Raw genomic sequence first — 27,331 nt, forward strand, 5'->3', positions numbered from 1 at the left:
AAAAATGAATTTTCTTCTACTAACATTAGCTTAATTAGTTAATACTAATACAAAATTAATTTAATTTAATTTAATTAATTTTAATTAATTGATTCTATTTTAAAATGTAAGTATATTGATATTAAAATATACTACAAAAATGATAAATTTGCTTTCGAAGGCAAGAAGAATAAGGTGGTCCGTGGAACTGTTATGACTTAAAAAAGCGGTCCCCACTTCAAAAAAGTTTGAGAAACGCTGCGATTAGCATATGTAGTACTGGGGGGGGGGGGGGAGGGAAATGTTTAGGTTTCACCCTTAGGGTATGAAGTAAGCTGACCCGGACTATAGAAGCAGTACTTTTCAAAAGTTTTGTTGTTCAAGGTTTCTCAAAACAAGCCTACACGGAAATTCTTTCTTCCAATCAATGATTTCATTACATTAGACAGTAACATGGGGACAAGAAATGGTACGCTATAATAAAAATGGGATTCGGCGAAGAAAAATGTGGGTTTATGGTCTTTCTAGTGGACAACAATATATTAAAAAACTCATTTCCGGGGATATAAGCGGCTTCTGATGTCATTTCTACCGGATAGGACTGTAGTCACAAAAGTATTCCCTCTCTGTGTTCCACCTTTCTTGGACAAAAGAATCCTCGTCTTAAAAGACCGGAAACCAACCACAGAACTCATTTCCGCCGTCGACGAGCTCCTGAATTTATTGCGCGGTGTAATGAGGCTTTTACGGCCTTCCCAGCTCCACACCTGCACGGAATTATGGCTAATACCCCAAAATACTGGGGGGGCAATAAAGCTATAACAGCTCCAGCCAATTTCCGAATTTGTTGGTAACTTACCTGAAATACAACCAGAGGGGCGATGACAGCAGGTGGGACCTGCTTCAATCACGGAAGGTGGAGCCGGCGCAGTTCAATTCTTTCAATAGAGCGCGTAGGGATAAGGTTGGGCTTTTGCGCGAGCACGAGCATAATATTGCTTAACTTCTATTTGAAACTTTCTAACGGGAGATACGACGAAGAGTGGACAACACGAATGGACGCTATTTTCCGCTTAAAGTGGGTCCTTTTGATGGAAGTATCGTATAATCTCGTAATATGTATTCAAAAACTTGAACATAAAATCGTATGACAATTACAGAGGGATCAGTCTATTAAATACAGGATATAAAATCTTAATCAAGAACAAATTGTATAAACATTATGAAACACTTTTCGGAGAAGAACAAAATGGCTTCCGAAAGGGAAGATCATGTTGCGATGGATATTTTACATTAAAATTATTGATGGAGAAACACCGGGAATTCAACTTAGAAACACATATTGCTTTCATTGATTTGGAAAAAGCATTTGATAGGGTGAACAGAAATAAATTATTAAATGTATTAGCCACAGACCATGTTCCACAACAACTTATAGCAAACATATACAATATCTATAAGGTGTGACAATAAATTATCGCATTGGACAGAAATTCATACAGGAGTAAGACAAAGCTGCGGCCTTTTACCGTTGCTATTTATTATATATATATATGAATCAAATAATTAGAGAATGGAAACAATTGCCTCATGGATATATACAACTCAATAGACATTTACAACTACATTCATTACTTTTTGCAGACGATTTAGCTCTGGTGGCATCCTCAGAAGATGAATTACAACGTTCAATTTTTAATTTTAACAAAATTGGAATTAAATATGATATGAAAATCAATAAAGAAAAAAACTAAAATTATGGCCTTCTGCGGAAAATACCCTGCGCCTAGCTAAATATGTTTAGATTCAAAAATATTAGAAAGGATAAATTATTTTACATACCTCGGATACACATTATCTTTTTTCGATGAAGTAGACATTTCACAGAAAATTTCTAAATACACCAAAACAATGGGAATAATTAACACCATTATGAAACCTTCCCTAGTACAAAGGCATACTCGAATTCGCCTATACAAGACCTTGGCCAGACCTGTACTTTGTTACGGCAGTGAGGCATGGACATTGAGGAAGAAAGACGAAAGCAGAATAACGGCTAATGAAATGAAATTTATGAGATAAACAGCGGGATATACGAAATGGGATCACAAACGCAATGAAGATGTAATGGAAGAATTACAACTAGAACCTGTAATTAATCACGTAAAACATTATCAGAACAACTGGGTAAATCATCTGCATCGCATGCGTCGAGATAGAATCCCAAAAGTCATGCTCCACTATCGTCCAAACGGGAAGAGATCTCTCGGTCGTCCAAAGAAGCTCTGGATTGAAAACTCAACTGTGAGATCGTAACAGGCCATTCGGCCTAATACTTGAAGGGAAGAAGAAGAAGAACAAGAAGAAGAAGAAGAAGAAACTTGAACATTTATCTTTCCTCACTAAAACGAGTGGGAGGTGGGGAAGAGTTGCGAATATGACACTAACTTTCTCATTACACGGTTTTTTGTCACTGAATAACATAATTCGCTATACAATGCTCCGTCGATATAGAAGAAAGCCAATGCTTATCTACTTAGATGTCCACACCTGTGGAGTAACGGTCAGCGCGTCTGGCCGTGAAACCAGGTGGCCCGGGTTCGAATCCCGATCGGGGCAAGTTACCTGGTTGAGGTTTTTTCCGGGGTTTTCCCTCAACCCAATAAGAGCAAATGCTGGGTAACTTTCGGTGCTGGACCCCGGACTCATTTCACCGGCATTACCACCTTCATTTCATTCAGACGCTAAATAACCTAGATGTTGATACAGCGTCGTAAAATAACCCAATAAAATAAAAAAAAAATCTACTTAGATATAATGCTCGGAGCACTTACCCTGCAATCGGAAAGCATCAGGTTTAGGTAGAGCACCAAATTCAAGGAATACGGTATTATGGACAGTGAAAAATCGATCATATGAGAATGAATATTTAAGAATTCTTAATTCATTTTAAAATAGTTAATCTGTTACAACGTTAATACAAATCAGTTTTATTTCCTAGAAAAATTAAATTTATGAAATAATAATGAATAAATAAATGACAATGAATAAATAAGTATCGGTAATTAAATAAGTAAAGAAATAAGTAAGTAAGTAAGTAAGTAAAAAGTAAGCAAGTAAAACTGTGTAAAAATGCGGTAAATAAATAATTATTACCTTAAATTTTCCAGTAATATCCTTAACATTTATGCCGTTTTCAAGCGTTGAATAATATTTACTTTGTGAGAAATACTCAGACATGAACGTGTCTGTGACATGATGCCTTACCAGTATGCGGGGGCTTAGATTCTCGTCACAACAGACCACGTTGTACTGTTTTCTGTTTTCTTCACACTCAAACGCATTCTACTAAAAAGAGGGAGCAGTATAGGCTACCTACATAGAGATCATAGAGATCGCAAATACAATCCGTATAAGGAAAACGTTTAAAGGATTAAAAATACATCGAATTGCATTAACACCTATTTTATTTCTTAACAGGTTAAGAGAATTTTTTTTTTAATTCTAAAAGTTTATTACATTTGTTTTAGTTTACATTTTGCATTATTTATTTCTAAAGTCAATTGTTTTGACGTTACATTTTGTTGAACGGAAATTAGACTTGGTTGTCATGGAAATTCTTACGTCGTGCCCGATAAAATGAACAAATGAACGAATCTATGCCTATACACAAGGGAAGTAAACATATAAACATAACATTCTTGGGAGAATTTATAATCCGTGGGGTTGCAATACTGTATATTTAATTGTAATTTATGTGACAAGAGACTCAAGTAAGATTTTATTCATGAGTGGAAAGTTTATCTCCTGAGGTAAGAGAAAATTTCCACGAGTGAATAAAATCTATTAAGTCTCGTGTTGCATACAATATTTTTTCAACTACTAATATGAAAGTAATATTTCTGTGAAAATAATTTTAATTAAAATTAAATATTTGGCTCATTTGTTACTGATTCAAAGCCAACTGTTGTCCATGCTTAGTTCAACTAAATATTATGTACAGTTGGCTATGATTTAAAGAATTGTAATGAAGACAACAACGTCAGTCACGTTGGATATAGAATAAATAAATTTTACTGAATTGTATACATACCCGTGCTGGTGACATCTGATATGAGGTTACATATGTTTCGGGCACTATATGGAATTAAAAAAAACAACCCTGAAAATGCCTTTGAATTATACTAGTAGTAGTAGAAAGTAGTTGTGAAAGTCCACCCAACCCGCACAACACATGTACCATACCTTACTTTTTTTACCAAAATTCTCGTCCATGAATGAAGAAGGCAGCCATATTTCGTCAAGTACTCGATGCCTGTGTTCGGCCGAAAGAAGGAGCATTTCCAACCTCTCATATAATACCACAAACCTAATCTAAACTAACATAACCTAATATAATACTACCCACCTAATCTAACCTAACCTAATCTAAACTAACATAACATAATCTAATACTACACACCTAATCTAACCTAACCTAACGTCTCATATAATGTCACACAGTTAATCTAACCTAACCCCATATAATACTACACATCTAATCTAACTTAACATAACATTTCATATAATGCTACACATCTAATCTAACCTAACCTAATCTTTCATATAATACTCCACATCTAACCTAACCTAACCTTTCATATAATGCTACACACCTAATCTAACCTAACCTTTCATATAATGCTACACACCTAATCTAACCTAACCTAACCTAACCTTTCATATAATACTCTACATCTAACCTAATCTAATCTTTCATATAATGCTACACACCTAATCTAACCTAACCCCATATAATACTACACATCTAATCTAACTTAACATAACATTTCATATAATGCTACACATCTAATCTAACCTAACCTAATCTTTCATATAATACTCCACATCTAACCTAATCTAACCTTTCATATAATGCTACACACCTAATCTAACCTAACCTTTCATATAATGCTACACACCTAATCTAACCTAACCTAACCTAACCTTTCATATAATACTCTACATCTAACCTAACCTAATCTTTCATATAATGCTACACACCTAATCTAACGTAACCTAACCTTTCATATAATACTCCACATCTAACCTAACCTAACCTTTCATATAATGCTATACACCTAATCTAACCTAAACTAACCTTTCATATAATGCTACACACCTAATCTAACCTAACCCTTCATATAATGCTACACACCTAATCTAACCTAACCTAACCTTTCATATAATGCTACACACCTAATCTAACCTAACCTAACATTTCATATAATGCTACACACCTAATCTAACATAACCTAACATTTCATATAATACTACACACCTAATCTTACCTAACCTAACATTTCATATAATGCTACACACCTAATCTAACCTAACCTAACATTTCATATAATGCTACACACCTAATCTAACCTAACATTTCATATAATGCTACACACCTAATCTAACCTAACCTAACCTTTCATATAATGCTACACACCTAATCTAACCTAACCTAACATTTCATATAATGCTACACACCTAATCTAACCTAACCTAACTTAACCTAACCTTTCATATAATGCTAAACACCTAGTCTAATCTAACCTAACATTTCATATAATACTACACACCTAATCTAACCTAACCTAACATTTCATATAATGCTACACACCTAATCTAACCTAAATCTAACATTTCATATAATACTACACACCTAATCTAACCTTTCATATAATGCTAAACACCTAATCTAACCTTTCATATAATACTACACACCTAATCTAACCTACCCTAACCTTTCATATAATGCTACATACCTAATCTAACCTAACCTAACCTTTCATATAATGCTACACACCTAATCTAACCTAACCTTTCATATAACGCTACACACCTAATCTGACCTAACCTAACCTAACCTTATATATAATGCTACACACCTAATCTAACCTAACCTAACATTTCATATAATGCTACAAACCTAATCTAACCTAACCTAACATTTCATATAATGCTACACACCTAATCTAACCTAACCTAACATTTCATATAATGCTACACACCTAAATCTAACCTAACCTCATATATATAAGATATATAAAATATTCTGGGTAAGTTTACAGCAGCTTTCGCAGTGATGATTTAGTGTCCCTGGAATGACTTACTACAATTTTGAGAGTATATTTATGAAGTAATGAAATAATTAAACTACGATCATTTGAGCCAAACAACTTCCTTTTTGGTTCAAGGATAATTCATTTAACATGCAACCGTATTTTAAATAATTTTATTAAAATACGATATTTTTGTCCAGGTAGCATAGGCTACATTTTAGTGCAAGTATAATTCTTTTAATATGCTTCTTAAATTGATATTGTATCCAATATATCAGCGGTCATCAGCACAGCGCACCCTCGGGCTAGCGTCGCCTACTAGCGTGCATCCGTGGCTGCTGGCGGGCATGTTTTCTCCCTCTCCCTTCTGCATGACGGTGCATATTCCGATACACTTCTTACCCGTTACCTATTTCAGCGAGTGCTGACGACCACTGCAAAATACGATAATTTTGTCCAGTGGAGCATTCTCTTTTGGTACAAGGATGATTTATGTAAAGGCTGGTTCACAATAAACCGGGAACGGAAACGACAACAGGAACGAAAACGGAAATATTGTTCAAATAAAGGTTTTTAAATGATAGCATTCACAATTAACTATTGTGAACGCTCACATTTAAATACAGTTTAACATTATTTCCGTCCTCGTTATCGTTTCCGTTCCCGGTTTATTGTGAACCAGCCTTAACATGTTTCTAAATTAGTCTTTTAAATACCGGTACATTCTCTAATAAATCACTGAAAAACTAATGTGAATATAGGATGTGGAGTGAGTACGAAATGATTATTATTTTTTATTTTTGGCGCATCATTTTCACGTAAATAATGACACATAAAAACTAACATGCCACATAACATTATTTTAAGAAATACAGGAAACAAGCATGAATAATATTCACCATTCTTAATGATCTTGGGATAGAAAAAGACGTATAGAATAGAAATTACATACAAATGTGCGTGTAATAAACAATAAACAAACCATCTTCGATTAATCATTTCAAAACAACGTGAATATAGCGTGGATTGTGTAGGGAAATAATTTATTAATATGTTGCCCCCATTGTGCATCATTGTTAACTTATGAAAACAAATGAAACACTAGTTGAAGAAAAATAGGAGACATGAGAAATATTCATCGTTCTTAATGATCTTTGGATGGAAAATAACAATGAAATATGTATAAAATAGAAATTACATACAGGTGAGCGTATAAAAACGGTAAGTAGAATCGTATTTGATTAATAAGCTTAAATTACTCCACGTTTAGTGTAAGAGTGGCCTATATCTAACGACGTCTTCTAGCAAATAACCTAAATCAAAATGTGTTTAGACGCTATAACGACTGTCCAACAGCAAATTGGGAACACTTTCGACATCGTCTTTGGGAAGGTAAGCATTTTTTACAATTTCAAATTGCAAAAAACTGTTCGTCCTATGGTTTATCTCGCGTGTTCTAGATTTGCAACCGACCCCTCTGCGAACCGTGTGTGGGCAGTTATGCTGTTCAATGTCGCACATACTGAACTTCCGCGAGCGGGCCCTACTAAAATAAATGCACTATATTTTCTACGTAAGCGAGGGAACAGATGCATTATAGGACCCACCCCGAGTATTCCGTAGTATCGATTATATATATTATATATTTTCGATTATTATATCAAGCATGCCATCTTAACAATACTGAATACATAGTACTATAAACATGTATAATTTAATAAAACCAACAATAATGATATTAAACTCATATTAGTCACCTTTGTTATACAATATATTAAATTTTATTCAAAATAAAATTAAAGAAGCAAATCAAAGCTAAACTTAAAACGCAGTAACATTAAACTTTCACACAATACAACATTGGTATTAATACAACAATGAAATTAAGTTCATTTTAGTCACCTTTATAATATATTATAAAATACTAATTTCACTCCATTTATATTGCATTTTTGGTCCAAGGAAAATACTAGTCTTTTACAAAAATATATTTTTACTAGTATTTTCCCTGGACCAAAAAATTACATAAACGATTGTTGTAAAAATTGGCATTTTACCATGGACTTCACCGGAGATGTTCTGTTTCATTTTCTCCTTATTCGAGTGATTTCACAGCTGCGATACGACGTTCCTGTGTTTATCATTTAATATCTTGTAATTTCCGATGACATCTCCACGAGTTCATCTCGTTTACTTTTAAATTTCTTCAGTCTCATCCCAGGATTGCATGCTTCGCAAAACATTTCACTCCTAAGTAAACCACATTCATATAAAAAAAAACCATAAACATAGCCTACATGTTTTTAATCATGGATAAAGCTCCTAAAAAGTTTACAACTTATTTAGAATTCCATCATTTCCATTTCGAGGTCTACATTTTAAATCAAGAGGGAGAATTTGATCCAATTTTTTTTTTTTTTATAATTTAACTATAGCATTGGAAATTGCCGCCATGATTATGATCAAACTAATTTACAACAATATTGATTGGTTGGCAACATAATGAAAACAATATATATATATATATATATATATATATATATCGATCATTTAATTGATCGAAACGCAACTTCCGTTGACTTTTTTTGTGGCTTAGCATATTTTTATATTTAGGGTGGGTCCTATAATGCATCTGTTCCTAAGCGAGTTCATCCACGAGTATATTCCACGGGTCATCTCTCAACGCAGACCAAAGCAATATTACCAACCCTCTACATAGACAATGAGGTACTCACTGAGGCTGCAGAGGGCAATCCAGTCGCGAGGGCTGACGGGTTGCTGGATGTGCCACTTGAGATGTAGCCGCTCCTGGTGACCCTGGCGCAGAACGCCGTCGATGCCGCCACTGCCACGGTTGACCACGGACAGTCGGTTGCTCCCGAAACACTCCATCGGCACTCTGTGACGAGTTCGACACTGATCACCAAACACATCACCCGCCGGCCCGCTATCACCATTCAGACACTGTTCTGCCACCGCATATCGGGCCTTCCTGAGGTTGCTATTACTGCAGATTTCGACGCCCGCCGTGTTGATGTTTCCACCCCCGTCACTACCCCTGCCCCTCGCACCCTCGTCTCCACCGTCACACGCTTGGGAATCTTCGTCGGTCGCCGACTTGTCCATATTGGACAAAGGCTTGACAAGGTTACGGCCTCCTACAGACCTCCTCCTTCGGGAGCCCGTCCTCGTGAACTCCCCGCTGCTCCCAGTGTCGTCTTCCTCCCCGTCTTCTTGCGTTTCTTCCACATCTTGATTGGGCCCATTGTTCCCATTATCGTCCAGCTGAACTTCGTCCAAGTTGCTGTCGTCTGAATTGGCTGTGGGAAAAAGAAATGACAAATTAGTGCACGACTCAATGTTGGGCGCACAGAGCTGCACGGCTCTCTGCTTCAGAGGACGGGGTTTAGAACTGGACTATACATTCGGAGTCGTCGAGTCAGAGTTTGAGTCGGCGTCATGGCGTACGAATTTCAGTCAGAGTCGTGGATTTATGAGTTTGAGTCGGAGTTATAAAGCCTGAGTTTGAGTTCGAATCATCGAGTCACACGCCGGGTAGTAGAGTCGCACCCGCAGCAACTGAGTCAAAATCCGAATCATAGAGTAAAGAATTCAAGTCGTGGAGTCAAGAATTTCGAGTTTTCGAGTCGTGAAGTCAAGAGTTTCCAATTTTCGAGTTTTCGAGTCGTAGAGTCAAGAGTTTCGAGTTTTCGAGTCGTGGAGTCGAGAATTTAGAGTTTTCGAGTCGTGGAGTCGACAGTTTCGAGTTTTGAAGTCCAGGGTTTCGAGTTTTCGAGTCGTGGAGACGAAAGTTTCGAGTTCTCGAGTCGTGGAGTCAAGAGTTTCGAGTTTTCGAGTCGTGGAGACAAGAGTTTCGAGTTTTAGAGTCGTGGAGTCGATAGTTTCGAGTTTTCGAGTCGTGCAGTCGAGAATTTAGAGTTTTCGAGTCGTGGAGTCGACAGTTTCGAGTTTTCGAGTCGTGAATTTAGAGTTTTCGAGTCGTAGAGTCAAGAGTTTCGAGTTTTCGACTCGTGGAGTCAAAAGTTTCGAATTTTCGAGTCGTAGAATCAAGAGTTTCGTGTTTTCGAGTCGTGGAGTCAAGAGTCAAGAGTTTAGAGTTTTCGAGTCGTGGAGTCAAGAATTTCGAGTTTTCGAGTCGTGGAGTCAAGAGTTTCGAGTTTTCGAGTCGTAGAATCAAGAGTTTCGAATTTTCGAGTCGTAGAATCAAGAGTTTCGAATTTTCTAGTCGTAGAATCAAGAGTTTCGAGTTTTCGAGTCGTGAAGTCAAGAGTTTCGAGTTTTCGAGTCGTAGAATCAAGAGTTTCGAATTTTCGAGTCGTAGAATCAAGAGTTTAGAGTTTTCGAGTCGTAGAATCAAGAGTTTAGAGTTTTCGAGTCGTGGAGTCAAGAATTTCGAGTTTTCGAGTCGTGGAGTCAAGAGTTTCGAGTTTTCGAGTCGTAGAATCAAGAGTTTCGAATTTTCGAGTCGTAGAATCAAGAGTTTCGAATTTTCGAGTCGTAGAATCAAGAGTTTAGAGTTTTCGAGTCGTGGAGTCAAGAATTTCGAGTTTTCGAGTCGTGGAGTCAAGAGTTTCGAGTTTTCGAGTCGTGGAGTCAAGAGTTTCGAATTTTCGAGTCGTAGAATCAAGAGTTTAGAGTTTTCGAGTCGTGGGGTCAAGAATTTCGAGTTTTCGAGTCGTGGAGTCAAGAGTTTCGAGTTTTCGAGTCGTAGAATCAAGAGTTTCGAGTTTTCGAGTCGTGAAGTCAAGAGTTTCGAGTTTTCGAGTCGTGGAGTCGACAGTTTCGAGTTTTGAAGTCCAGGGTTTCGAGTTTTCGAGTCGTGGAGACGAAAGTTTCGAGTTCTCGAGTCGTGGAGTCAAGAGTTTCGAGTTTTCGAGTCGTGGAGACAAGAGTTTCGAGTTTTAGAGTCGTGGAGTCGATAGTTTCGAGTTTTCGAGTCGTGCAGTCGAGAATTTAGAGTTTTCGAGTCGTGGAGTCGACAGTTTCGAGTTTTCGAGTCGTGAATTTAGAGTTTTCGAGTCGTAGAGTCAAGAGTTTCGAGTTTTCGACTCGTGGAGTCAAAAGTTTCGAATTTTCGAGTCGTAGAATCAAGAGTTTCGTGTTTTCGAGTCGTGGAGTCAAGAGTCAAGAGTTTAGAGTTTTCGAGTCGTGGAGTCAAGAATTTCGAGTTTTCGAGTCGTGGAGTCAAGAGTTTCGAGTTTTCGAGTCGTAGAATCAAGAGTTTCGAATTTTCGAGTCGTAGAATCAAGAGTTTCGAATTTTCTAGTCGTAGAATCAAGAGTTTCGAGTTTTCGAGTCGTGAAGTCAAGAGTTTCGAGTTTTCGAGTCGTAGAATCAAGAGTTTCGAATTTTCGAGTCGTAGAATCAAGAGTTTAGAGTTTTCGAGTCGTAGAATCAAGAGTTTAGAGTTTTCGAGTCGTGGAGTCAAGAATTTCGAGTTTTCGAGTCGTGGAGTCAAGAGTTTCGAGTTTTCGAGTCGTAGAATCAAGAGTTTCGAATTTTCGAGTCGTAGAATCAAGAGTTTCGAATTTTCGAGTCGTAGAATCAAGAGTTTAGAGTTTTCGAGTCGTGGAGTCAAGAATTTCGAGTTTTCGAGTCGTGGAGTCAAGAGTTTCGAGTTTTCGAGTCGTGGAGTCAAGAGTTTCGAATTTTCGAGTCGTAGAATCAAGAGTTTAGAGTTTTCGAGTCGTGGGGTCAAGAATTTCGAGTTTTCGAGTCGTGGAGTCAAGAGTTTCGAGTTTTCGAGTCGTAGAATAAAGAGTTTCGAGTTTTCGAGTCGTGAAGTCAAGAGTTTCGAGTTTTCGAGTCGTAGAATCAAGAGTTTCGAATTTTCGAGTCGTAGAATCAAGAGTTTAGAGTTTTCGAGTCGTAGAATCAAGAGTTTCGAATTTTCGAGTCGTAGAATCAAGAGTTTAGAGTTTTCGAATCGTGGAGTCAAGAATTTCGAGTTTTCGAGTCGTGGAGTGAAGAGTTTCGAGTTTTCGAGTCGTAGAATCAAGAGTTTCGAATTTTCGAGTCGTAGAATCAAGAGTTTCGAATTTTCGAGTCGTAGAATCAAGAGTTTCGAGTTTTCGAGTCGTGAAGTCAAGAGTTTCGAGTTTTCGAGTCGTAGAATTAAGAGTTTCGAATTTTCGAGTCGTAGAATCAAGAGTTTAGAGTTTTCGAGTCGTGGAGTCAAGAATTTCGAGTTTTCGAGTCGTGGAGTCAAGAGTTTCGAGTTTTCGAGTCGTGAAGTCAAGAGTTTCGAGTTTTCGAGTCGTAGAATCAAGAGTTTCGAATTTTCGAGTCGTAGAATCAAGAGTTTAGAGTTTTCGAGTCGTGGAGTCAAGAATTTCGAGTTTTCGAGTCGTGTAGTCGACAGTTTCGAGTTTTCGAGTCTTTAAGTCCAGGATTTCCAGTTTTCGAGTCGTAGAGAAGGACAGTGTTTTATACTTACCAATTTTCATTATTGTACAAGATACAGTAACAGAGGGAAAAAAAAATGTTGAATATTTCCAAAAATTTTACTGCTGTAAGCTGTACCTAACCCTTTAAGATGCATAAAATATTTCCTGCACACAAAAAAGTAAGGACTACTCAACAGAGCCTTATTCAAGCCAAATCAAAAAAAGAAAATTTGGGATTCCAGCCCTACTAAACACAATATATCATTTGACAATTTCCTGCTGTGCACGATATAGGCTATATCTTCCTGCGGTAATAAAATACTGCAGCTGGGAACTAAGCAAAGGTTAAACTATCGTTACCAGATTTGCAATTTTCTGTAGCTCATGTGAACCGTGCGTTAGAACTTAATAAATTCAGAGCTGCCCGCTGTTCTTTCTGTTCATCGTTATACATAAAATATAAAATAAAATATACTACTCGTACAATGTTAAAGAAAGTGTATATTGTGTTTTATTACTTCAGTTCGTGTACAATATAGGCATTTCACGGAATCATTTGGATTTTCTTAAATCCCCTGTCATCTTATATAATATGCATTTAAGTGAAATAAAATTACTCATTTTTATCAAAAGCTGTGAAATACTAGACACACAACACAGCTTCTATCCTAACATACATAATATTTGCAGAATATGCAATAAAGAACCAGAAAGTTATCAAATAATTTCTACATATTCGATAACCGTAATGTTTGATCAGCTTATCAAGAATCTACATCGTTAAATGCAAGAAAAGAAGAAAATTCTAAAAAAAAACTCGGAAATCTTTCCATTAGTGCATCATGTAACAACTCATTATACACTCATGTTTTAAATATTTTTTTACTTAGTAATTTAACGACACTGTATCAACTACTAGGTTATTTAACGTCGATGGGATTGGTGATAGCGAGATGGTATTTGGCGAGATGAGGCCGAGGATTCGCCATAGACTACCTAACATTTGCCTTACGGTTGAGAAAAACTTCGGAAAAAACTCAACCAGGTAATCAGCCCAAGCGGGGATCGAACCCATGCCCGAGCAAACTCCGGGTCAACAGGCAAGCGCCTCAGCCATCTGAGCTACGCCGGTGGCTTTTAAATAAAAATAAGCTATTTTTTTTAAATGGGCAACAAAGTTTAAGACTTGCTAAAAATTATGCTAGTATCAAAATATATCAGTATCACATTTTTTAACAAATCAGTATTAAGTTTAAATAATAATTTCGCACATGTTGCCTATCTTGACACTACATCAGGTATTTAATTTATTACAGTCTATTTACAAATGTATTCCTTTAACAATAAAGCTTATATTCAACACTCATGGGGTATACAAAGCTTTTATAATTAATTTTTTGTGTCGCTGCTTGCTGTTTTCACGTTTTTAATATATAATTTTTTTCATTGATTTTTAGACATCTAATCACTCCCCCCCCCCTCTTCCCTTCAAAGTCTTCGTGTCGAAAGACCGGTTATATAACTCAGTTACGTAAAATCCATGCACATTGTCCCAGAATTTTTTTAAATTGTGTACAAGTTGTTTTATTTTACGCATTAAACAAAATGTGTTTTGTGACATGTCAGGAACATATATGGGACAAAAAAAAAAAAGAAGGCACAAATTTAAATGGTTATTATATTCCAGTAGGTAATGATTTCGCTTGAAAGTTTATTTCACAGACAAATTTCACAGTCCTTGTAGACTGGAAAAGTACTGTAATATTTAATTTTTTACCATTTATTAAACATTATTTTTTATTTTTTGTAAGGCAGTGCAAAATCGATCGTTTATGCCGAACTAAGCATTATGGTCTTACGAGTTCAGCAGGCCAAGCCGTTTGTTGTGCTATCGTCATTTGTTTTCTTCCGTTATGAGTTCTCATTTTATGAATAATGGGTCGCTTAACGAACGAAGACAAGATTTTCACTAAACATTTGCACCAATATGATAGTTTATCTGCCCATCAAATTGTAAGGAACTACGCTGAGCGAGAATGGTCTGTTTCAAGTGTACAACGATTGATTAGCAAGATACGGACATGATATCCCTCCTGAGAGATTATTGCGTGAAAGATCGCATTTCTCAGATTCTCTGATAGTTTCCGCTGGAGTTTCAAACGAGATCTTAATCCTATGGACTATTTTGTATGGAGTCAACTACAAAAAGCAGTTTACTACAAAACAAGAATTCGTAATACCGAACACTTAAGACAACGCCTTCTTGAATGTTGGGACCGGCTTGATCAAAGACAGATATCCAGTGCTATTGGACAATGGAGAAGACGCCTACAAATGGTTGTGCGGGCAAATGGCGCTCACATAGAGCATCATTTTTAATTTTGATTAATTGAAAGACAATCATTATTAATTTTACCAACAATGTGTTCAAAAACCACATTTTTGGTATCATTGTGTATTGACCTCCATAAGATTTTAATTGAGCCCCCCCCCCCAAAAAAAAACAATAAAAAATCCTACTCATCTTTAAAGTCTACTCTTTCCAACAGTGTATTCGTTATAAATTAATGTTATGTATTTCCGAAAATATAGCATTTCTAATATTGTGCCTTTTTTTGGCCCACTGTGTGTATTAACCCAGAACAATGAAAAAATGCATACCAAGAATTGGACATGTTACACCGTTATAACATATTTCAAAATTTAGCAGTTGATTTAAAACGTACATTCCCGTTGTCACAAACACCAAGCATTAAAGTAGTTGGCAATGTATCAAGCAATACAACCAACATTTCAGAACAAATTAGTAAATGAGAATGAGCAGTAAGCACGGGAGGCAGAGATGAAATCAGATAGAAAATCTCATTTATCAATCAGTCATTAAAGGAATAGACAAAAAAGAATATATACGTCACTGTGTACGTTAACAGAAAGCCACGATTCCAAGTCACACAGAGTTTGTGTGCACTCGATGTGGGTCCCTGGCATTTCGTCAGCCCACGAGAGTTGTGTGGATATAAAGGGAAAAGTTGAGACGGTGTCGGGTGGAGTTCCCGGGTAGCTCAGTTGGGAGAACGTTGGTACGTTCAACCAGAGGTCCCGGGATCGATACCCGGCTCCGGAACAATTTTTCCCTTGAAATTATTCAAATCTGCTTTACAGGGAGCTTCACCTGAAAGACTAGATTTGCAAAAAAGAATATTGTTCTCGATGGACAAAATAAAATAAATAAATAAGACCGCACACTGTCAACTATGCTGCCATACTTATAAAAATGATACAGGACAGACAACTGAACAAAACTGAAGACTGGTCATAAATTTAAGTCTATTTTATATACAATACTATATTGTATTTTTATGAGGGAATTTAAAACTTACTTCTTGTTCAGAGGGAATTTAAGTCTCTTTTATTGTACTTTATTGTAACTTAGTGTTAAGAGGAAATTTAAGTCCGTTTTATATACAGTCTGATAATGTATTGTTAAGAGGGAATTTAAGTCTGTTTGGATGGAATGTGTGAAACGGACAGACAGAATAAGAAATGAAGCTGTGTTAGAAAGAGTGGGTGAGAAAGAATGATGCTGAAACTGATCAGAAAGAGAAAAAGGGATTGGCTGGGTCACTGGCAGAGAAGAAACTGGAAGGAATGGTGAATGGGAGAAGAGTTCAGGGCAGAAGAAGATATCAGATGATAGACGACATTAAGATATATAGATCATATGCCGAGACAAAGAAGAAGGCAGAAAATAGGAAAGATTAGAGAATGCTGGGTTTGTAATGAAGGACCTGCCATTTGGCAGAACATTATGTGTGTATGTATATATTATATCATATTGTTAAGATTTAATTTTATTTGTTTATTTGTTTGAAGAAAGTTTTCGATCCATGATTTAATTACAGTATGTAAATAATAATGATTTCCTCATTCTTGAATAAAATCTTTTAATACTTAGATTTATATAGTCACTGATGAACTATCAAGTTATTTAAATTGAATAAATAACAACTTCACTGTGTTAATATTTAAACGGTGGTGTTATTTTACCTCACTGACTAGTTTCGATGTTATATACATCATCCTCTGAATTTTCGAATTCTCCGACTTTCTTACACCTGTAGACTCCCCACTTTATTTTTTACAACGCATTTACAGTCACCCATACTCATAGCAAGTGAGAAGTTCTACGAAAGGGTCTGTAATTTGTTTCATATGTACCAGTACCGGTACTTAATTTCCAGGTAAAAAATATTTTTAAATCCTAATCCATTTTGAATTGCTGTGTGCAGTTCATATGTTATTGTGTAATTAAAAAATGTGTTGTGTAATTTGATATTTGAACTGTAATTAGTTTATCAACTTATCAGGATAAGAGGTGAGTGATAGATAATTATAGCAGTATAATTACAAAACAAATTATAAAACTTAACAAAAGCAATAAGCTCAAAAAATAAATAAAGTAGCTATTCTTTTAGTGACGAAAGTGGCATTACACAGTTTTAGAAGTTAATTTTTAAAAATGACAATAGTTTTTTTTATGTTTCAATCTTACCTCGTCACCTTGAGGTTTTTCTTACACTCATGAATTTTCACCATTATTGCTTTGATTACTTTCATTTTATCGTAATTTTTCCGCTGTAACGAATGTGACAAAAATGATACCCATCACAACACTTCATTTTATATTAGTTTACAAATTTGTTAATCCTTTTGAATATAATTGAAGCTTTGGACCGAATAACGGTCTATGTTACAATCTGCTAACAGTGCAGGAGGAACAAAAATTTGACTCCACTTTTCAACAATCAAACGCACCCACACAACAGGCAGAGAAATTCGAGATGACGCCGAGATCTAGTAGGCTCTGAGGATGGTGTGATGAAGCACCGAAACAGCTGTAAACCGTACAGACTAACATAATTAACACGATTAAGTCCGCTAGTTAATCAATTACTTAAAAATGTTACATTGTAGACCGTTGTTCCAAGCAAGCAAGTCACGGTTGTAACTCGTGTAGAAGCACCTCTGGTACAGATATTGAAAAACAATTTTTGTGACGGCTGTGTAAGACTATATAAAGCATTATTCCATTAAAAAGTCAATTTTGAAAAATTGTAACAAAGACCGTTATTCGGCCCACCGCTTCAATTGTACTTTAAAAAGCTTTACTGATACTTAAAGGATGACCTTAATTATCTATCTTGGTAAGTTCCATGATTTTTAAAATTTAAAATAATAATGTTATTTTCTGTAATGGATGTGACACTGATTTGTAACGAATGTGACAAATAATACGTAAAACATGTTTTTACTTTATTTTACACGAAAAATTATAGCTTCACAAAGATTCTGTGCACACAAAGCTATGAAATATTCACAAATATTAGTACATATTATCATCTTATATTCACAGCAGAGTAAATAATATTACCGGTACTCTTTTTTTTTAGTGTGAGATAAAAGAATGGCTGAAGAAGAAATTCTTCAAGAAAATTTACTATTACTTATATCAGTAATAATATAAAAACTTGTCAAAATCAATGGCTTTGTATTTTTTTAATTCATCATCATCGTCCTAACAAGTATTGGGCCTAATGGCCCGTTACAGTCGCAAGCCATCTCTTTAAAGGTCTTCCTAGTGTTCTCTGCCCTCTTGGACAGTAGGTAGAAATGTGACAAAGAATATGAGTCCTTTGCATGCAGTGAACATGTTGCTCCAGTTAGTTTTCTTTAGGTTTTTATTTAATTTAAATTGTAATTAATTTGTTCTGAATTATATATTTTGTAACGTAATCATTTTTTTCATTTTCTGTAATAATTTGTTCGTTTTTATATATTCTATATTTCGAATATTTTTAATTACTTAATCCGTAGTTTTGTTCACCACTTTCTTGTTTTTCCCTCAGTCAATGAAAGTAAATATCATGTACTAGGCATTACACAAATAAATAAATATTTCGTATTTTAATCAATCAGCATGTTGTGTGGTAAAAAGGGCGTAAGTCATAAATTGCTGGCTTTGAGTTATGACCACCATGTGAATACAAAAAGTATACTCCTTCAGATGGGTGATATAAAAGTCTATTCTCTTTCATAATTATGTAGAGCATCAAATTTCCGTGATATTGGTCCTCATTTCAAACGTTGCTTTTGCTCTACTCAAAACTTGTTATTTATGACTTGCCCGTAAATATGTAATGTGAGGTGCCAGACATGTTAATGGATTAAATTCAGTAAAGCCATATACTGTATGTAACATCGAAGTCAATGAACTTGGAAGAAGAAAAAAAAAAGGTACTAGGTTTCAAGAAAATTTTTAAATTATATCAGTACAATAATTATATAACTTAGCAAAATCAATAAGCTGAAGAAAAAAAATTGCTCAAAAAGAAGGAAAATTTTCAGGAAAATTTATAATTAATATCAGACTTATCAAAGTCAGTAAGTTAAAAAAATTATGTCAGAAGAGGAAAATTTTCAGGAAAATCTGTATTTATAGGCTTTTATCAGTACAATATAGAACTTAGGCCTATATTAACGAAATATAGAATTCAGGCAAAAAAATAATAAGGGGAAAATTTTCAGGAAAATTTATATTTAGGCCTGTATCAGTACAATAAAGAACTTTGAAAAAAAATAATAAGGGACAAATTTTGAGGAAAATTTATATCAGTAATACAATACAGAACTTAGAAAAAGATAAAAGAAAATTTGTCAGAAAAATTTATAAATGTAGTACAATAGCCTACTACATTAATTATGAAAGTTGACAAAAATCAATAAGCTAAAAAAATATAGGCCTATATAAAAAAAACTTACGCTTAACAATGAGAAACATTATAGGAACATATTTTATAACCATTTATCAGTACATTATAAAACTCAGAGCAAAATTAATGCACCCTAATAGAAACTGCTTAATGCGGGGAATATTTCCAACTTTTTGTCCCATTATAAAAAAAAAATCTTAATTTAAATAATGTGATTTATATAAATATTAGGCCTACAGATAGTCTTACATTGGAAATTTTTACCATTTTAAATCTTAATTCGCATCCAAAAGTGATAAAAAAAAATGTGGCATTGTTAATTGAAAGTAGCCTTGAAATAACAGGGCACTGGTATTATTTTTTAATGTTGTATATTTATTAAAATAATTTTAATTATGTATTGTTTCTTAGATTTTTTTTGACACTTTTCTGTTTGTGAAGGTACATTGGGTTTATCCATTTTGGTTGCTATAATTAATTAGTAGACATGAGAACTATTACCAGTGTTTCAAAACCACTCATAAAAGATTATTAAAAAAAGTGGCATTGGAAATATAATTCATTATCCTATATTGTGTATATATATATATAAAGATCAAGTTCATTTCACTCTATGACCTATGACAATGTCAAACTTCTTGGGACCGGAAGAATCCAAATCCTTGTGGACGATGGTAACTACAAACATCGGTAAACATTGGGCAAGATGGATTTCGAATGTGACTGTTCGAACAATATTAGACATAATCGGACGATGTATCGCCAAAACAATTAAGGATACAAAAGCAGTAGTCTTGCTCCGTCTTAAAATGTTGTTATAGAGGTCCTCGATGAATTGAGAGCCTGTAATATAAGTGATATCTAAAGTAGAAGAACTGTTTGGTTCAAAACAGATTACATTCTCTAACGACACCAATAAGAAATATTAAAAATCATAAAATTGTATAAATATAGGCCTACTTCGTGCACTACAATAAAGTATTTCAGTCCTGAAATAATAGCGTGTTAAATAATTCCATTTGGCCATTTTTACTTTTATTAGTAAGTTTCAGTTTCATATTCAATATTGTTCACGTTAAATTCGTTAATCACTACATATTAATGTATAAAAGTGTATGTGTGATTCATTATAAATCTAAAGTATCACATAAACATACCTGAAGGTGTTTGCATCTCCCATGCAACACCAATATGTCAAAATTATCACTCTTGGCATTATATTAAGATTGCAATGAATAAATTAATTTATCGGAGTATTTTCACGTGATATAATGTTTAAAAGTATATAATTTCGTTCAAAATAACAATAATTTCTGTACATAATGTTGAAAATGCTTGAAACTTGGGGGAAAAAAATCAAGCAGAAAAATCATACTAAGCAAAATTAGGCCTACACTACGACAAATAACTAAGACGGCAATAAGAATGAAATGAGAGCTCCACAAACATTCTTACAAGAATTTGAAGGGCGACCATGACTCCTCTGATGTTCTGGAGGTGGTGGATCTTGGAGGTGATTTTGTTCTTCTTGGTGTGTTACTGCAACTCCCCCCACAACATGCATGAGCCTGACACAGAGTTTCGACACTCCTAAAACACAGGGTATAAAAAATACACAAATGAAATGAAGTCACTCCACATAAACCGTACATAGATAACTTCAAATAATGCGCAAATTTGGACGCCTTCATTTGTGACAGGTGAAAAGCAATTTGACAGTTCCGACTTGCCAAGGCCCTCACCTCTTGAAAACTATCCTACGACTGCATTGTTGAACTAGCGATCACAGACACACTGTGACACTAAATAATATAATAAAAACATTCTACATACGACAGTTTGGAGTTATTCGAATAAAATAAAAACAATACCGTCCTCTCTACCAAAACAAACCCACAATCTCTCGAACACATCAATCCCCGTAAAACCAACTGCAGTGCTTTGAATTTCCTTGCGCATGCGCTAGCACAATAAATAAACGTAAGTGCCATCTAGCTTCGAATTGTATAAATTCAATATCCAGTACAGGTTCACCAATGTCGATATTATTCCACCAAGTGTGAAAGGTAGGGTATTGTTTAAGATCAAGGTGTCAACGCGTGTCCATTCGTTTCGTTGCTAAGCAACATAATAAACAACTTCGAATTAGAGACGCGATAGAGAAATATGAAATATTAGAATTTTATTGCGGTATTGCGAATTACATTCGGTAACATTGTTTGAACTGTCTTAAAAATTTAGCTCGGATGAAAATATGAAATAAATACAGTCCTGAAGAAATTAAAGTAAATATAGCTACCAGTACTTATAAATCGGAATTAATTAATAATGTCCACAATATTACTTACAAATCATAATGAAAATATTTACAATATTCTTAAGAAAGAAGAAACAAAGCTACCTCCAAAAATAGCGTAAGTAATACAAAATTAAGGATAATGATTTTGCTCTTACTTAGTGAGATGTAGGCCTATTGATAAATATAATATGCACTTCCTTCACACTTTAAATAAATCAATGAATAGGCTACAAATTTTGTTTTGTAAATGGTATACTTTTCCTTCTAGGCAACCCCTGTTTAGGGAAAAGTATATAATAATATGTAATAAAAGCAGTATGTAATCATGATCATGATCATGATAATCATCATCATCAGCAGCAGCACTGATACATGTAGGCTGCACCTTGATTATCGGATACATAAATAATAACCAATAAAATGCCAAAATAACCGTAATTACATTCACTTCAAGTTTTAATGCACATTTAAAAAGAAATGGTTGCTGCTTGTCCCCACTCCCACTAAATAAAATGACAGCAGTATTCTCTCCACACTATCAAATGTAGTAGATAAATATAAAGAAATTTATTAGTGGTTTTTGTAGAGCTTGTTAATGTTTAAAAAAAATTAAACAAATTTCAGTGACTTGTAGATATTTTTTTGCATGTTCAATATAGGGATCACACTGATTTTCTCGAATTTTCTAGCCTGAACATTTCCTTAAGATGCAGAAATTCTCTAACTAGCTAGTTGATTTGCATTACAATTTTGTTTCAGTGCCAAGTCACCATTCATTGCTAAACTGTTGGAGGCTGAAGAAAAGAAAAATAAATACTGCCACAAAACATTCGGTTTTGCTGAAGTTCCACTTAAAAAGCCATCTGAGTACCTTAAAAAAAATTCTCGCACATTACCCCCTTGTCCAAAGATTGGTATGTAAACCAACAGGCGAGTATTACTCACACTCGGATATAAAACACAGAAACTGACATAATAAAAGTTCAATATTTTCATATATGTAAAAAAATAATAAACACCAGTACGTAAAGGATTAAAATTGCAAGTAAAATGTATGAAGTTGAAACATTAATTTATTCCATGCATTAGCATGATAATTCAGCATTCCTTAATAGAAGTTCTATTTACTGTGTTATTTAGATATTCCTGTAGAAATTAATATTCAATTATTTAATAAAATTTTAACAATAATCACTGTAATTTATTATGTTTTAAGCTATATTTGAAGTTCACAGTAATAGTGTCACCAAATACAAAGATTATTTCTAATGATTTAGATATCATAACGGTATGTTGAATTTTAATTTTATTATTGTCATTCTTCCCCCTCCCCCCCTCCCTCTGTTCTTTCCTCCACAATTCAACATTTCTTGTAACCTTGTAACTTTTAATGCTACTTAAATCTGATAACCAGAACCTTACTCCATTAACAACCTTTTAATATACCGGTAATATGTTGAAGTATGGTGCAAAAAGAACAAAACTGAAGTGGGAATTAGTACAGAGTTAATTTATTTTCATATTGTATTGTATTTATTAACATTCCATAGTATTCATACATTGCTTTACAGCTAGAATATGGAACAAGTCAAAAAACTTAATACTATTATAAAGTCTTAATTTATAGTCACAGTCTAGATGAAATATATACAGACGAGATTTACAATATAGTCTACTAGTACAACACATAGTTTTAGTATCAATTTCATGAAGTGTTATTGAATGTCATGAATTCACTTACAGAATAGAAGGCGTGAGAAATTAGGTACTTCTTTAATTTGGCCCTAAATAATCTTATGTTTTGAGTTTCATTTTTTATATTGATAGGGAGGCTATTAAAAATTTTTACTGCCATATAACGCACTCCTTTTTGACAGTACGATAGACTTGCCGATGGAGTATGAAAGTCATTTTTTGACGTGTATTTATGCTATGAACTGTTGAATTAGTTACAAAGTTTTCACGATTACATACGAGGAAGACTATTAATGAAAAGATATACTGACAAGACATGGACATTATTTGTAGTTTTTTTAAAATAGTCCTACAAGATTCCCTAGATTTGGCACCTACTATTATTCTAATTACTCTTTTTTGTAATAGAAATATACTGTTACTATCTGTGGAATTTCCCCAGAATATTATTCCAAAACTCATTACCGAGTGGAAGTATTATCCAGTCTTGAGATGAAAGGGTAGTAGTAAAGACCAACGTTTCTGTTTTTTCTCTTTTTTAATTTAATATTAATATTATTATTATTATTATTATTATTATTATTATTATTATTATTTACTACGCACCTCATTATACGAAGTATAAAGGTAAATTGAAATATGCTGCTCAAAAAATCTATTCCACCTTTTTCACGAAAAATATATGTTTTTCAGCAATCCTGATACCTACTGATTTGTAAGTATGATTTTGGACATGCAACTTTTTGTCTGCATACAGTCACTGCTTCTGAACTGTTATTGATTTTCTTATTTAGCATCACTGAGCCAATTTCTTCGTGAATAATGGAAATTAAATATAACAACAAAAACAATCTTTATAAAGTAAAATATCAGTATAACGAGATCTTATGGGCCTTTCATATTACTTCGTTATATTGAAATATGGTATTTTTTGTAAGAAAAAAGCATGCTTGTTCATTTACCTCTACTTATGTCTCTATTTTCTTGTAGGAGTTGCTGATATTTTTTTCTGTTTTTAGAGTTGAAATTTTTTTTCGGGGGGGGGGGGGGGACAAATGAAATGAAAACACTGACCAGTAAGCTTTATTTTAGGGTGTTTGAAAGTTATAAAAATGGAATTTTAAGCAAAAATGTTAAAATTTGTAGGAATAATAGCGATTTTTCAAGAAATAATTTAAATTTACAAAAATTTTAATAAACCACACATTCTTAAACCAAATTATTTATAAGTAGTACAATAATTGTACAAAATTTCAGATTTTTACCTTTATTAGTTTATAAAATTGAAATTACACTTCAGTGCAGCCTTAAAATCTCTATTATCCTTGGCAAAATATCATAAATGCTTCTCTTAAGGGTATATGTACGTGAACGACCATAAATATTCTCAGAAAATGCAGGCTCTAAATTTCTAAAATTTTATAAGGAAATAAACTCACAATTGCACAAAAATTCCAAGGTACCACAACAAGACTTATCAGAACTTAAATATCTGATAAAAGTATAAAAAAGGTTACTAATAATATTTTTCAAACCAGTTTTATGAAAGTATGGGGGAAAAAAAAAACAAAAACAAAAAAATTCTGCAGTTACATCATTTGGTAACCATAACATTGTTATGGTCTCTGTGACATCTTTAATATTTTTCCTGCATGTAATAAACACTTATTTCTGGAAAGTAGACTACTCTCAGACATGTAGACTTGTTTATTTTAATACAATTAATTTTTTATTTATCCTATATAAAATATATTAAAATTTACATAATATGTTGTTACCTAATTTTTCTACTTTCAAAGAAATATGCATTATTGTATTCTACCTTTTGTATAGATGAATGTTAAATCAGTGTACAAAATTTCAGAATTCTAACTCTAATGGTTGTGGAGTTATGAAACAATATGTATGAAAATTTTCAAATTTTGGAAAATTTAATTTGAAGTAAAAAGTGAGTTCTAAAAAATATTATTAGTAACCTTTTTATACTTTTATCAGATATTAAGTTCTAATAAGTCTTGTTGTGGTACCTTGTAATTTTTGTCCAATTGTGAGTTCATTTCCTTATAATATTTTAGAAGTTTAGAGCCTGCATTTTCTGATAATATTTGTGGTCGTTCACATACATATACCCTTAAGGAGGTCATTGGTGCATTTGGTAAGTGAGAATTTCAAAGTAATGCCTTTTAATACATTGAACTAGTAACTGCTTCGTTTTGCAGATGAACCACGCTGCCTCCTATCAGAGCGACGTCCTCCAGTTCCACCACGATTGCAGGGCAGAAAGAAGAGTGACTATGAAGAGATAAAGGCAAGATAATCTTCGTTCATGCCATTACAAATAGTTACCTTATGAGATACGTGAGTGCTGGAACGGTATTGCACACATACACTACTTTGCTTAGTGCTGTTCGAATAGCAGATCTTGAAACGGACCAGATTTCCAGATTGTGAATTTAAGGAACCTTTCCCTTCCGTCTCATAAAAAATGCCTATTGCCCATTCCGGATTCCTTTAATTTGGTGTTAATTACAGGCCTATATGATAATTCAATATATTTTTCAGTTGTGTAATTTAAGTGATTAGGTACAGCTACAGCAGTAAAATTTTGGAAATATTCAAAATTTTTTCCTCCATTACTGTATCACTGTCCTTCTGCTATACGAAAAAAAAAAATATATATATATATTTTTTACGATTTAAAAAAAAAAAAATATATATATATATATATATATTTTTTCAAAATTCACTTCACAGTGCAGTGATGAAAAGTTTCCCACATAACTCAAAAACTATCAAAGATTCTGTAATGAAATTTTTTGTGTGTATTTATGCATGTTTTATCTACAATATGATGCAATATCACTACTCTACCTTTGATAGATTGTCTGATAAAAAATAAATTCATTTTAAAAATTGTCAAATATCAGTATTATCTTCTAACACAAAATTAAGAAAATATTATTTATTAAGGAATGTAGTTGAAAGAGCATGGTATTGTAAACATGAGTTTCAGCAATAAAATAAAAGAGATAGAACATGAAAAAGTTAACAAGTTTATGAGTTATGAGGAAAACGCTTCTTCACCGCACAGTGAACTGCCAACATTTTGAATTTTGAAAAAACAAATATAGAAATAATTTTTTTTAATCGTAAAAGTATTTTTTTTTCATATAGCAGAAGAACAGTATTTTACACATACCAATTTTCATTATTGTGCAAGATACAGTAATGGAGGAAAAAAATGTTGAATATTTCCAAAAATTTTATAGCTGTAAGCTGGGCTACATCAATTCTTAAGAAAAAAATCCACATTTTTTTCCTTAATGTCTTTCAAACTTTGGTGACATTATTCTTGGGAATACAAGTAAAGTAAGCAATTTATACAATTCAAACTTGAAAATCGAATTTGGGGGACCAAAGGAATTTTTTTTCAAGTTTAGTAACATTTTGGACCAACCTAACTCCATTAGAAATTGACCTAGGAGAAAACTTCTTACGCCAAAATGATCCCTTACATATGGAGAATGTTACATACTAAAATTATTTATTTATCTTGAACCATTGAAAAGATATGCCACATTACATAAGCACTTTAGGAAAAAAAAAATGTATATTTGTATATTTTTGGGAAAAAATAATTATAATTGATTGAAAATAATTTTAGTTTACAACACAGCCACACGTTTAACCTTTAATTTGGTACTTCAATGAAGTCTTTTTCCCAATTGAAGAGTCGACTGCAAGAATGATGGATGTCATTTGGAATACATTTTGCGGAGAAGCAATTGAAAGTTTGAAATGCTTAGCGCTCAAAGCTTAACTGTGATTTTCCGATCATTACTGGACAATGACTATCAGTATTAATGCCATATAACTCTGTATGTACATTCTATATGTATTAAGCTATGCATTGACAGTCTTGGTTCATTTTCGACAAGAAAGTGACGTCCATCATTCTTGCAGTGGACTCTTCAATTGGAAGTCTACTTTTTGTCTGTCGGAAAGATAACAAATGTCGGAAAATGTGAAATAGGAGAAAACAGACACTGAAGATGGCGTAAGGTATAGAAAGAATAGTGCGATTAC

The 27,331-nt window shown here is 33.8% G+C and overlaps 2 protein-coding genes across 3 annotated transcripts in view; one reads left to right on the forward strand and one right to left on the reverse strand.

The window, feature by feature from the left end:
* Positions 1-21,203, reverse strand: part of LOC138700984 (E3 ubiquitin-protein ligase HECW2-like) — a 334,303-nt gene extending 313,100 nt beyond the window's left edge. For both annotated transcript variants that reach the window (XM_069827443.1, XM_069827442.1), the window contains exons 1-3: positions 20,994-21,203; positions 20,707-20,841; positions 8,810-9,394 (exon numbers count right to left, since the gene is read on the reverse strand). In XM_069827443.1, coding sequence (XP_069683544.1) covers positions 8,810-9,394; positions 20,707-20,815 — 694 coding nt within the window. In that variant the 5' untranslated portion in view covers positions 20,816-20,841; positions 20,994-21,203. The remainder of the gene's footprint in view (positions 1-8,809; positions 9,395-20,706; positions 20,842-20,993) is intronic.
* Positions 21,204-21,379: 176 nt separating this feature from the next.
* On the forward strand, positions 21,380-25,562 carry LOC138702332 (enkurin-like). Its single transcript, XM_069829916.1, has 3 exons — positions 21,380-21,665; positions 22,310-22,464; positions 25,465-25,562. The coding sequence occupies exons 1-3, from the start codon at positions 21,580-21,582 to the stop codon at positions 25,560-25,562; spliced, it is 339 nt and encodes a 112-aa protein (XP_069686017.1). The 5' UTR covers positions 21,380-21,579.
* Positions 25,563-27,331: the final 1,769 nt, after the last annotated feature.

Source organism: Periplaneta americana, chromosome 6 (genome assembly GCF_040183065.1).
Source record: "Periplaneta americana isolate PAMFEO1 chromosome 6, P.americana_PAMFEO1_priV1, whole genome shotgun sequence".
Classification (NCBI taxonomy): domain Eukaryota; kingdom Metazoa; phylum Arthropoda; class Insecta; order Blattodea; family Blattidae; genus Periplaneta; species Periplaneta americana.